Source organism: Ammospiza nelsoni, chromosome 20, assembly GCF_027579445.1.
Source record: "Ammospiza nelsoni isolate bAmmNel1 chromosome 20, bAmmNel1.pri, whole genome shotgun sequence".
In the NCBI taxonomy this organism is placed as follows: Eukaryota; Metazoa; Chordata; class Aves; order Passeriformes; family Passerellidae; genus Ammospiza; species Ammospiza nelsoni.
The window spans coordinates 4,154,592-4,167,211 of record NC_080652.1 but is presented as its reverse complement, the minus strand read 5'-3'; the positions used below and the strand labels follow the sequence as shown (position 1 = coordinate 4,167,211).

Sequence of the window (12,620 nt, the reverse complement as noted above, 5' to 3'; positions counted from 1 at the left end):
CACCCCAAGAGTGGGGTGGAGGAGGCTGGAGGGTGGAGACCAGAAAGCAGATTCCTTTGGCTGGCTGGTGTCCTGTTTTCTTGCCCCAGTGCTGAGGAAGAGACCAGAGGGTTTGAAAGGCAGGTTGTAGGTAAGCTTTAAGGCAGACTGTTTGGTTGCATGGGGTTGTTTTTCACCCTGTCCTGACACAGTAAGGAAACTATTTGTATGGGACATAGCAGCAGGAGTAGCAGCAGCAGACATGCTCAAATGACAAGTGCGGGTGCGAGTTCCCCTCTCTGTGCTCCTCAGAAGCAATTACCCATGTTCTTCCTCAATGCCAGCCCTTAGACTCCCCACTCCCTCACTCCACCATGGACCACCTGCCCAGCTCCACACAGAAACACCCCAGAAGCCCTGCAGGCTACAAGAGGGGGCTTTTTGTTGGCTCTTTGAGGGCAGGGGGAGAAGGAGGAGCTGTACAGAAAGGCCACTGCAGTCTGCTGAGCTGCCTGGCTGGAAGTAGCGTTCCTGTGAGGAGCAGATGCATCCCACACCTCGAGCTGGCCGGGTGCCTGGCAAGGCCCTTGCCAAGGGGCCCAGCCCTGTGGAGATCCCACCCCAACCACAGTGCCCCGAGCATGCGATACCTTGGCATTCAGCATCAGAAAAGGCTCAGCTTAGAGTCCTCCAAGAGCTCAGCCTCTTCCACCAACGGTCTGAGTTGTGAGTGCTGGGGAGGGGAAAGTGTTTTTTGCGTTGATCATAATCTCTCACTCTCTCTCTCTCTCTCTTTGTCTACTTATTTCTATAAATATGTGTACATAAATAGTTTGTTTCTTGCCTTGAATCTAGATATGAACTGTTCAAATTAGGTGGGCATAACATGCTGTTTTGATACATGAACGTCATCTTGACTTGACTCTTGGTTGGTTTTTTTTTTTTCTCATGATCATTATTTAAGATATAATTAATACATAAACCCCTACTTTGAGTTCTCCTTGGACAAAAATTAAAGGCAGACTGGTTGAATTCTAAGGGTCCCTGGTGCAGAAATGCCATCCAGTTGAGCAGCTAAATGTTAAAAACGATACCAAAAGGGATGTGGTGTCTCTCCTAGCCTGCCTTGAGCAGTGTGGTCCTCCTTTCCACATCACTTGGCTTTACCCAAGACTGAAGCCACGGAGGTCTTTCTGGTTGTGCTCTTGGGCGTTGGGGTCCCGGCAAGCACACTCTCCTTGTAGGTCACAGGACATAGGAAATGGTGTCACCTGGGGAACAAGCCAAAAACACAAAGGCATGAAGGAAGGAACACACCTACAGCAGCCTGGAGAACAAAGAAAGATCTCTGGGGTGAAATCTTCAGAGGTCAGCTGCAATCTTCACTATTTTATTTTTTACAGTGATTTGTGTTAGTGCTGAGCGGGTGCTGCATGGAGGTTCCTAAGGGCCTCTGGTTTGGGTGCTGCTGCTTTATTTAAGTCCATTTGAGCACTTAACTATGTTCTTGGGTTCAGTTAAGAATGTTTTCAAGAATGTTCTTGGGTTGAGCTCCTCAGGAGCAGAACCAATCACTGTCACACAGACCAGCGCAGCTGGAGTCCAGCAGAGACTTCTCGGAACACCTCTCGTGCTTGAGGTCAGGAGATGCAGCTAACAGGCACTGAGGCACAGCACAGGAATGCAGTGGGAGACTGCTGCATTCACCATCTGTCATCTCTCTGTGACCCCTCTGGAGAAGCGTGGGAAGGAGCTGAAACAACAGACTGTGATGTTTGCCCACTGGAAGCTGATTTGGGCCTCTTGCATCACCGTATTTACCTGCAGAAAAGGCAGTGGGACAAGTGTCTCACTTGCCCTGAAGTGAATTCCCAAGAATTTCTCCCATCTGCACAGACTGAACAAATGACCTCATTCCCCTCCTTTACACTCCTTCCAAGGCAGTGCCACAACCTGTTCCAATGTTCCCAGTGAGGGCTGCACAGGCTCTGTCTGCTCCCCCTGGCTCTGCTGCCACACGTTCACTCTCCCTCTCACAAACACTTTTCTCCAGGCTACAATGCCTGAGTCTGCCTGTTCCCCATGCATCACCCACAGCCCATCTAGGAATGTGGACCCAGCATTGTGCTGTCATCTCCAGCTAGACCTTCCAAACGAGTCCCTGCCTGTCCCTCTCCTGGATGCCTTTCTCCTGACGCACACCATTTGGGAAGGAGGGGTGTGGAGCTTCATTTCACAACTGGGTAGCCTGAGGCAGGGACATGCTGACAGAGACACTAAATAGCCAACGTTCATCACCAAATCAGGGCTTAGAGAGCCTCCTCCCCTTGCTTTTGATTCCATTCACAGAAGACCTGACCCTCCAGGTGGAATAGGGTGATGACTCTCCATCAAGCCATGGCCTCCGTGACTTAGGAACTAAATAACCAGTGAATAATCTGAATCTACAATTGCACAAATGTGGAGATTGCAAAGAGAAGAAAGAGTCCAAAAAGTTAGAAGCTAATGAATCCAAATAACTGGCAACTGAATAACTTTATAAACTGCAGAAAACAATAGGAGCTTAAGGGTCACTTGATCCAACAGAAGCCAGCCCAAGCAGGACTGTCTCATGTCACAGTGTTATGAATATTCTTAGATAGGAAAACAGAGAAGTCTGTAAACAATGGGGTTTGGGGAGGAGGCTGAGGAGGGGTTGTTTTATGACTGAGTTAAAATACTGGAAAGGAAAAAGAAAAGATACATGCAAAATAAAAATTAAGGGGTTTTTTTTCTGTTCAGTGTAGAAGGAAACATTTTGGTTTAGATTATCTGCTACATTTCAGGTTTGACCTTTCCCTTCAAGACAAACAAATAAAAAGACTATTTCACAGCAAAAGTTATGTCTTGAAACAAAAACTTGTTTCACTTAGAAAATGCTCAAACAAAACATTTAAGTACGCCTGGAGTTTTCCGCTATTTTCATTTTTTTTATCCTGAATCATTCAGTTCAATCTGGATTTGGCAATGATTTTGACTTAAAAAATCCTCCCTGATGTACAATGAAGCTACTGGTTGGAGGCAAGACCTGGGAACCTGATTCTTTCATTTGTCTTGATCAAGCTTTTTCCTCTGCCTGGCCTGGCTTCCCTGTGTTTGCCTGTAACAATCTGACAAAGGAGATTAAGTAGCCCCTTCATTCAGAGGAGAGACAGGGAAGATGGATCCACACTCTGCACTGAACACAGGTCAGCCACACACGCAATTCAGGCATTCCAGTAAAGTGGCTGAAATTAGCGGTGACAGCCTACTGCACTTTGTCTCTGCTGCTGTCCAGGCTTAAGCAGGATGTGCTGCAGGCACGGAGATCCCAAACATGCTCCCATTTCACCTGCAGGGACATCAGAGCCAGGAGAGAAAGCCATGCATGGCTCTGTCTCCAAACCACCAGCTCACATTCCCCTCACCTACTTTCTGCTGAAGCAGCAGCCTTAGACACCCAAACTGGCATGAGTTTGATATTGCCTGAAGTGCTCTACCTCCTTCATTCTCTCCTCCCATTTCTCCTCGTGAATCCCTTGTTTTCCTCTTTGCTTTCTCACAGGATGTGCTCAGCCCTGCGGCGACCTGAAAAGGTGCACGTACAAAACTGGATTGCTGCTGCATTACAGCCAATTCCTGGGGAGATGGAGCAACCAGAGAAGAAATGTCTGGCTGTTTATTGTCTCCCAATGGTGGTCATGGCTAGAAGAGCAGAAGCTTTCTCTGAGGCAGAGCTGTGGCCCCCAGAGCAGACAGCTTTGTGGCTCAGCAGCAGTTCCCAGCAGTGGGTAGACTGATGGAGAAGGGTTTCTTCCTGATCAGATCAGTCTTATTCACTTTATGTCCCTTATGGAGGCTTTTTATGCAATTTGATTTTTACAGTGCTATTGTCCAGATAGATGAATTGTTTTGTCTTATGGCAGTGAGCTCCAGAGATCAGCTTTCTATTATGTGAAAAGGCAGAGATTTCTGTGGGTAATAAGCACAGTCACAGTCACATTAGACAGGACAAAATTCTCCAAAAAACTTAACAGTAATATAGGGTTTTCCAGTTTAAACAACATTTACAACAAATACACATTTGAGTTCTCCAAGGACCTGATTTCCATAGGTATTTAGGGAATTTAACCCACACACAGAATCTGCTGGGACTGTGTGAAGTACCCAGCTCAGGGAAACTGTGAAAGCCCTTAGAAGAAGAACTGTCTGTTGCCTTGGGCTCACACAGTGACAGCCTCTGGAGTGCACAGCCATGAAATAGAGCTGCTGGATGTGCTAGAAATAATAAATGCTGATCCTTTCACTGAATGATAGCCCATTTAGGTGTGGAGCCCAGATATACATACTCCAAGATTAACTACCTCTTTTCTTTTTAAATAGGTCTGTGAAAGCCCAACTCATTACCAGGATACACGACCTGCATTGAAATTTCCAGATTTCAATGTACCCATTGTAGAGCCAGGAGTAAGGAGTCAGCTCTTCTTCCTTCAAAACAAACCCTGCATTTCACCTATGTCCATCTCCCCATGTAGAAAACCCAGAAAATGTCTAGGAGGGTGAGAAGAAAAAGCTAAAATTAAAATTAGGGCCTGTCTTGGACATTTGATAAGGTAATGCAAGATACTGTATCCTCAGAGCAGCTAAAGTAGATTGAAAAAGACGTAAGTGAAGAACACAGCTCCACACACCTACACACACAGCTCTTGGAGATGATCCAGAGCAGTCATGGCACTGGATCAACAATGCTCCAGGGAATGTGAGTCACACCACAACCACACTGGACCACAGACTATTCATCATCGAGAGAAAAGAGACACAATCCATCACTCCTGCCACCTGGAGTGTGCAGGACATGACACATCCTGCTCTGAACCTGGGGGAGCAAGGGCACCAGGTGTGGGCTCACAGGTTGGGCAGGAGGCTGGCACAGACACCCAGGTGTAACTCATGGGGCATCCAAAACACCTCGACCAACTCACCACCATTGCTGCACAGTGCATGACCTCAGACTGCAAGGCATGGGAGCCCTGAGCATCCTCTCCCACACTGAGTGAAGAGACTTTGGATAAACTCAAGCTGCCTCTTAGAAACAGGGCTAGATTTGTGCTGGATGCTGCACTCCCAACTGTGGGAACAGGGACAACAATGCAGAACTGGTATGCAGGTCATGGAATGAGTGAGAGGTCATAACTCCTCACCACATGCACCTATCTGAAGAGGCTGGTGACATCCCAAGGCTGATCCCTGCTGAGAAAGGCCAGTCTGTAGGGAACTGGTGGGAATGTTGACAGCAGAAATTGCAGACAGGTAGAGGGAGGGATGGAAAACAGCTCTGCGAAGGCTGCAAGTTTGTCCCTCACAGAGTCTGGTATCAGGCTGACCTGGCTGTGCCTTCTGCCCGAGCCTGGGGCTGGCTCACAGCAGCACCAGGACCGGCAGGATTGGGCCCAGGGAGGGGGAAGCAGGGGAGGAGGGCTGCAGAGTGTTGGGAAACAGGCTGTTGTTAGATTTCAGCCCTGAAGTGTTTGCGAAATCCCCCAGACAGGCTCACTGCAGGCAGAGCCTCGGCGGGCAGTGTGGCCTGGGAGATAAGTGTGGCAGCCTGTGCTGAGTGTCACAGCCCTGCGCCTCCCCAGAGCCTCCCAGCTCAAACACCAGAGACTATTCTGTTCCCTGACAAGGCCCTTGAGGGATAAAAAAGCATCTTGGAAGGGTCTTCCCAGTGTTTTTCAGCATAGAGGTCACCAGCTTGAGATAACAGAGCAAGAGCGAGCCCCCTTTTAGCTCTGAGCGCTGGTATGTGGGTTCACACCTAGGGCACTGCTCCAGAGGGCCTGGGAAGACAAAGCTGGCAGGAAACCTCCTCTCCATGCAGCGCATGCACTTCTAAAAGCCTGAATTTTCATTAAGTACCCCACCATAAACTGAGCTTTCCCCCGGTGAAACCAGCAACCGCAGCGCATCTTGCTCAACTCATCAAGAAACCGTGAGTCGTAGCTCAGCCGAACCCAACAGATGCTCTGCTCTCTCCATCGTGTGCAAACTGGGAGCTGCCTCAGCAGAAGCAGTGGGAGCAGGATGGCCCAGAGCCAGCAGGGATTCCCGGGGAAGCCCAGCCCGCACGGATCCCGCATCCATCCCTGCCTGCCCGCGGAGCGGAGCAGAGCAGAGCGAGGGAGCCCCGCTTGCCAAACCGCACGGAGCTCAGTTGCTCAGCAATCAGCTGTGCTTCCTACTCTCGTGCTACTGATTGTGCAAACATGAATGTAATTAGTCTAAATAATCACCAAAGATTTAATAGGAGCCAGACCACCCAGAGGCCAAATAGCTGGCGGTGGAGCAGGGAAGGTTTGTTCGCTGTTTTTTGTAACACTTGCTAATGAAGTGAGGTCGGATAGCAAAGAAAACACCCTCCACCAGCACATCCCCTGGGAACGCCGTATGTTGTGGGAAGCCCCACGTCCCTTGAAGCCAAGAACAGTTCTCTCAGGATAGGCAACATGTGCTGCTACCATCACTGCTTTTAATTTATTGACGCCTGGAAAGCCTCCCTGAAGGATTATGAAACCAAGCTCTGAGCCCCAAAAATAAAGTTCCCATCCCAACCAACCCTGACTGGAAACGCTCCTCTCACATGGCAAACAGCTACAGCCACTAAGCCCGTGACTGAGGGCTGGTGGGGAAGTGAGTTCACCCACACTTTGGGGAGAACCCGTGTGCTTGGAGCGCTCAGCCGCTTCCAGAGGCATGAAGCAACACTCAGCATTGTATCCTGCCTTCTTCCCTACTCACCCACCATTCATTCTATCTGGCTAATTATAGAGCTGACAAACACACCCAGCTGGGGACAGGCCAGTAGTTAGGAGCAGCATCGTGGCAGGAGCATCAGTTCTTCTGGATAAACAGGATTTCCTCAGCTGGGGTGGTCACTTAAGCTTCTAATGGCACCAAACTGCCTCAAAAACATGTTGTGGCAATGGAGAAAGATCTGAGATTGCCTAAGACAGGTCTGTGTTGCAGTCAGAGAGCTGGGAGAAGGTGCTTATTTCTCCAAAATACCAAGAAGTGGCTATTTCTGTTGGCTTAGGGGTAGGAGCGCAGACTCATTCCCCTCCCTTCCCAGGGAGACAGGGCCAGGCTTTGGAAATCCCTGCTGGAGCCAGCAGCAGCCCCTCAGTTCAAAGCTCCTTTCTTTAGGCCTCGAATTCTCGGCCATAAAGTCTCTGAAGAGGTTTTGATAACTGGCCTATCTTTTAGATAAGCAAAGCTTTGGATGAATCCCACACAGCCCTCTATCTACCACAAGTCCTCATTTGTTTTCCGCCAAGGCACTTGCTGGTTTTCCTCTCCAAGGTGTTGGACAGAAATGTCAAGAGGCTGAAGGGACAGGACAATTTTTTCTCTTTTTTTACCGAGTGCTATGGGGCAAAGCAGTTGAAGGAAAACCTGAGTGATAATTGAGTGAGGCAGGTTTTCCTCATGGGAGCTGTAGGTTTATCCCTCATGCGACAAAAAGGAAAGGCAGAGAGGAAAGACAGATGAAAGTTCAACCTTACAAATGGTTGAAGTTGAGGGAATTTTAAAAAAGTAAATTTAGTGTGTTTAAATCTACAGAGATCAGACTGCAGGACCTTCAACCAGGCAAATCTGCCATCCCAGTCTGGAACAAAGTATATAAGCAGAGCCTAAAGAAAGAAATTCTGATTTCTGTAAGGCATTTCTAGACAGTCCTGTCTAGGGAAAACTTATAAAAGGGAAAGGGAAGAAAAGAAGTGGAGGAGACAGTTACTGGAGAGAAGATTTCCTGAAATGAATCAGAGGAAGCAACCAGAGCCTCTCCCAGCAATGCTGCAAACCCCACAAGATCCTCACCGGTGGCCAAGAGCCCAGAGACAGCCAGTTATGCCCAGGTTATTTATTTCCCTCACGCTGGCAGTGTCACGTAGGTAATGTTTTAGAAAATAGCTTCTTCTTTTATCTGCAGCAGGATACAAAGCAAGAAGCAGCTTCCTAGAGCAGCCAGGCAGAAGGGAGCTGGCAACCTGTGCTGGGTCAGGAGGGGAGGAAGATTAAAAGGAGATGGGATTTTGCTTTGTCCTTCACGGAAGACTTTATCCCCTCCAGATACACAACAGAAGCTTTCTCTCCCTTGGAGGTTGGCCTGCAATGGCCTTCCTGTCTCTCAAAGCTGCTCCTGGGTCACAAACAGGGCAAGCTGTGAGCAGCAGGGCCCTGTCCCCTGCCCCAGCCACAGATCTGCCATCAGCCCCCTGCTCCCCACACTGCCTGCCTGTGTCCCTGCTTCCTTGGGTGGCACTCTGTGCCAGCCCTGGCTGCTCGCCCGCTGCAGGGCGACGCTCATCAATTAGCGCACAACAAATAATTAAGCTGATGAATGTCTCTTTTTTTCTTCCTGCTTTCTGACTGCACTTGCCTCGAATTTATGCCCAGATTATGACTGAATTTATTCGTTGCCACTTGCAGCATTCAAAAGAGGCCGTTAATGATTTCTTTTAAGCTCTCCAGCCTGATTGTGAGCAGTGCAGGGCAAATACTCATTATTTCCTATCTAAGCAGCAGTGCTGATTAGTTGGTGCTCGGTCAGATAAGTCACACTGCTCCATTCCCCACTCGCTGACGGAATCCACAAGGTCATTCCCTGCTAATGCTCAAATGCAAAGGGAAAACATGGGATAAGCATGGAAGTCCCTTGAGCATTTTCAGGGCAACAAAACAGGAGCGTGCAAAGTCTCACATTAAGTAAGAGGGCTTGGTTTTAAAGTGAACTTGGCTTGAAGTGTTTTGCTTTCAGGCAGCCTGTTCACAGCACTGTGTGCAGCCCAAAGTGTGTTTGGGAGGGTAGTGGGACTGCAGTGAAACTTAAGTCTTGACAGTTTGCGGACACTAAAGATCTGAGGCCAGCTCTTACTTGACTGTTAACTCCTGAATCTTCACATGGTGCAATGTTAATCTTCAGCCCTTTCCCAAAATAATGTGTGGAGTTGCTATGTTCTCTTAAATGTGAACCATGTGTCACCTCAGCAATGGCTGCTGTGGGGAAAAGATGATAAATCTAAAGCTTTTAAAATGTCCTGTGACATTTTGGGAGAAAAACAGGTGTTGCATAAATGTTGGACATTTATGGGCAAACTTGCAGGGGCTTTAAAAGACTGACACATCTGCCACATAGTATGTAACCCTGAAAGAAAAGGAGCAAAGCAGTCTCTTTCATGTGTCTCACTCTCTGTACAACCGAATGAAAATACATCCTCATCTGGTATTGGAATTAACAGAGCTGGACTCGCCCCTCCCTATGTCTCCTCCAGGTTTTTGGCTTTTACACCCAATGTATATTTTAAAACTGTGCCTTCTTAAGTAGGTGGCAAACTGTGCTGGAAGGATTTGGTATGCGGAGTATTTTTATTCAGCTCCTTTTTCTCTCACCTTTCATTGTTTTTCCCTTTGGAATATCTCCTGTAATGCTCCACTCATAAACCTCTTCAAAGGGAGGGCTGTATTTGAACAGCCTGGCCTGAAATCTGGTCTCAGTCAAAGGCCTCAGATGGGAAAATAACTGGGAGAGCCAAGCCCCACGGCCCCACGGCTGCTGCCGCAGGTGTCGGCAGCCGCTTTGCAGGAGCCAGGTTCTCCTGCTGCCTCCTTGACTCTGACCCCACAGCCCCCCTGGCTGGGTTATTATTCCCCCTTTTACCCTATAAATGTAATAAACTGGGACTTAGCATCTCGCTTTTAGTGTGGAAGATCCAAGGAGAAGGTGGTTTTCCTCACTTCTCCCGGGCGCCTCATTCGGCTCCTGGGATGTTGTTGGAGTTCTGGGAGACTTTGGATGCTGAATGCACGCCAGGCTTGTGATGGGCTCCATGGCTCAGCCCTCCACCTGTGTGATCCTGAGGATGGGGCATTCTAAACTGCCAGCTAGGGCAAGTCTAATTCCCCAGTCATAACAATCCAGCTCCTAGGGGGTCTGTGAAAGCAGACTTATCTCCAAAAAGCTACAAAACCTCCCCCTCCATGGAGAAAATCCATCAGACGTGTGACCAGCTGCCCGTCTCTGACCATTTGCCCTTTGCATCAAGCAGTTTTAGCACAGAGCACAGCAACCCACTGGGCTACAAAGTGCTTCCCCTCCTTGGGAGTTCACTTGGTTTCTGGGTGGCAGGGAAGCAGCAGATATTTTGAGCGTGAGTCGCCTGGCTGGTAAGTGTTCACAACTCTGTGCAGATCCCACTTGGTCTCAACTCCCTGCCCAGCAATAAATTCTGCTCCCAAACCTTAATCCTGTCCCTTCTCACCCCCCCCCCCCTCATCTCAGCTCTCACACCCCCCTTGTTCCAGTTGTGCCCTCAGCTCCTGTCTTGATGGGGCTGGTTTGGGTCGGTCCCCTCCCAGGCACCTCGCTCTCGTTCCTCTGACACTGTTTGGGGTTTTTCATCGCCTGCTCTCCAGCCTGCAGGCAGTGAGATAAAGTTTCCCAGGCAGGCTGTTTTGGGAGGAGAAGACCTACACCATGCTGAGCTACCGGGCCCTTCCAGCTCTGCCCTCCCGGCTGGTGGGAGGTCAGCGAGCAAGCTGTGCTGCTCTGGGGCTGCTCCTCCCAAGGAGGTGGAAAGGCAGCCAGAGATAGGAATCTCTTCTTGGAGACAGCTGATGTCTGTCATCCTGCTCATCTCCTCAGAGGCTGTTTCACCAGGGAGCCCCTTTTGGGGTCTCCATGCCCTACTCCACCCGTGGGGAACTGAGGAGCTGCCCTGCCTGGTCTTCCCTGCATGTAGCTCCCAGGGATTTTTTCAAAAGGAACAATAAAGGGGAATGTTTGTCCAAAAAGAGCACAGCTAGGGAAACGACCTCTTCCCCTGCATTTTCCCCAAAGGAGAAATTAACTCCTTCCACTTGCCAGAGCATGCCCATCTCCTTTCCCCTTCCTCTCTGGTCCCAGATGGACCAGAGACAGCCCACAATGCTGAACCAAGGAAAAGAAGTCTCCAGACAAAGCTGCAGAGAGGACCTCATTCCTCAGCTGGTAACATGGATGGTGTCATATGCTGAGCCCAAGCTCCCTCAGATTTTGTTATTTATTAATTATCAGATACTGAATGCAGCTGGATTTTTCATTCTGTTCTATACACAAATCTGGAACATAAGGTAAAATATTCACCTGGCAGATGATAAAATTTGCTTTATTTTTTTTGGAGGAACCTAGTTCCAAATCCCTGCTGGTTAGAAACATATAAAATGTTGTACTGTTCCAAGCCACAAGCTCTATCACCCCAGTCACTGTCTCTAACAGTGCACAGAAATTTGTGTTAAAGAAGCAGAAAAAGGGGGAATGTGTGTGGAGGGACTCTTCCCCAGGCTCAAACAGCCAAGGGTTCAAATATTTCTCAGCCAGAAGCTGCATCCAGATCACAGTGTCTAACAGCCACTGAAGGAGCAAAGCTACACAAATAAGCCTGTTCTTTTTTTGACTTCAAATATATTTTTGTTTTAATAATGCTCTGTGGCAACTCATCCTATTACTCAAACACACACTGTGCCAACAAGGATGTTCTTTCGTCTGTTTGGATCCTGCTTCAAGGAAATTACCACTGCACCCCCTCACTGCTGAGTGATAAAAACCAGTGGATTTTACTTTCCTAAGCATCATGCCTACCTTAAGTAATGATTTTATAGATCTATGTCACTAGCTTTTCTCTTTTTGCAGGTTTATGTGGTCTCTGTGCAAAAAATATTTGACATCTCCACCCAGCCCTGCTGCCCTGCTCCACATTCTTCTCTGTCCCACTCTTGGATGGGACAGTCAGCAGCAAGCCAGGCACATGTGGGTACACATGGATCAAAGAACAGATCCACAATGAAGCTTTCCTTTTGCTCTCTCCTATTTTCCTAATGAAAACTATTTTCTAACCTTTAGTTTCCCTTTGAAGACTTGAGGATGGATGATAAATGAACCAGCAAGAACTCAGTGCCTATGGTGAGCTGATGCCTGGGCTGAAGGTCCTTCTGAGACCTTGGATATTCCTTTTTTGAGCAAAAATAATTTTTCCAGGCACAAAGCAGCACTCAGCAAGGAATTCCCATGGAAAGAGGAAGGGGCATCCCTACCTTTTTGGTCTTGACTGTTGAGGCGCAGCAGTCCCCACCATCATAGTTGCAGAAGGCTCTGTTGTTGATGGAATCACAGTAGTTGTCCCCCATGAAAGGCTGAAAAAGGAAAAAAAGCAGGAAAAGGCTGAGAGTGTGAACATGGATAAAATTAGCTCGTTCCTTATGGAGACAGAGTGAGAAAGTCGTGGCTGGAGAAGAGAAGGTTGTGTGGAGACCTCACAGCACCTTCCAGTGCCTGCAGGGGCTACGGGGGGACAGTTCATCAGGAACTGTGGGGACAGGACAAGGGGAAAGGCTTCACATTTGAAGAATGGAAATTTAGGTTAGATGTCAAGAAGAAATCCTTCCCTGTGAGGGCAGTGAGACCCTGGCCAAGAGAAGCTGTGGCTGCCCCTGGATCCCTGGAAGTGTCCAAGGCCAGGCTGGACAGGGCTTGGAGCAGCCTGGGACAGTGGGAGGTGGATTGGAAGTGGTGGAAGTGGATGACCTTAAAG

General features: G+C 48.6%; 1 protein-coding gene across 1 annotated transcript in view; it reads right to left on the bottom strand.

The window, feature by feature from the left end:
- Positions 1-599: 599 nt before the first annotated feature.
- PAPPA (pappalysin 1) overlaps positions 600-12,620 on the bottom strand; it is a 175,419-nt gene continuing 163,398 nt past the window's right edge. Inside the window, exons 21-22 of the mRNA XM_059486423.1 lie at positions 12,124-12,222; positions 600-1,250 (exon numbers count right to left, since the gene is read on the bottom strand). Of these exons, the coding sequence (XP_059342406.1) occupies positions 1,143-1,250; positions 12,124-12,222 (207 nt within the window). The 3' untranslated portion in view covers positions 600-1,142. The remainder of the gene's footprint in view (positions 1,251-12,123; positions 12,223-12,620) is intronic.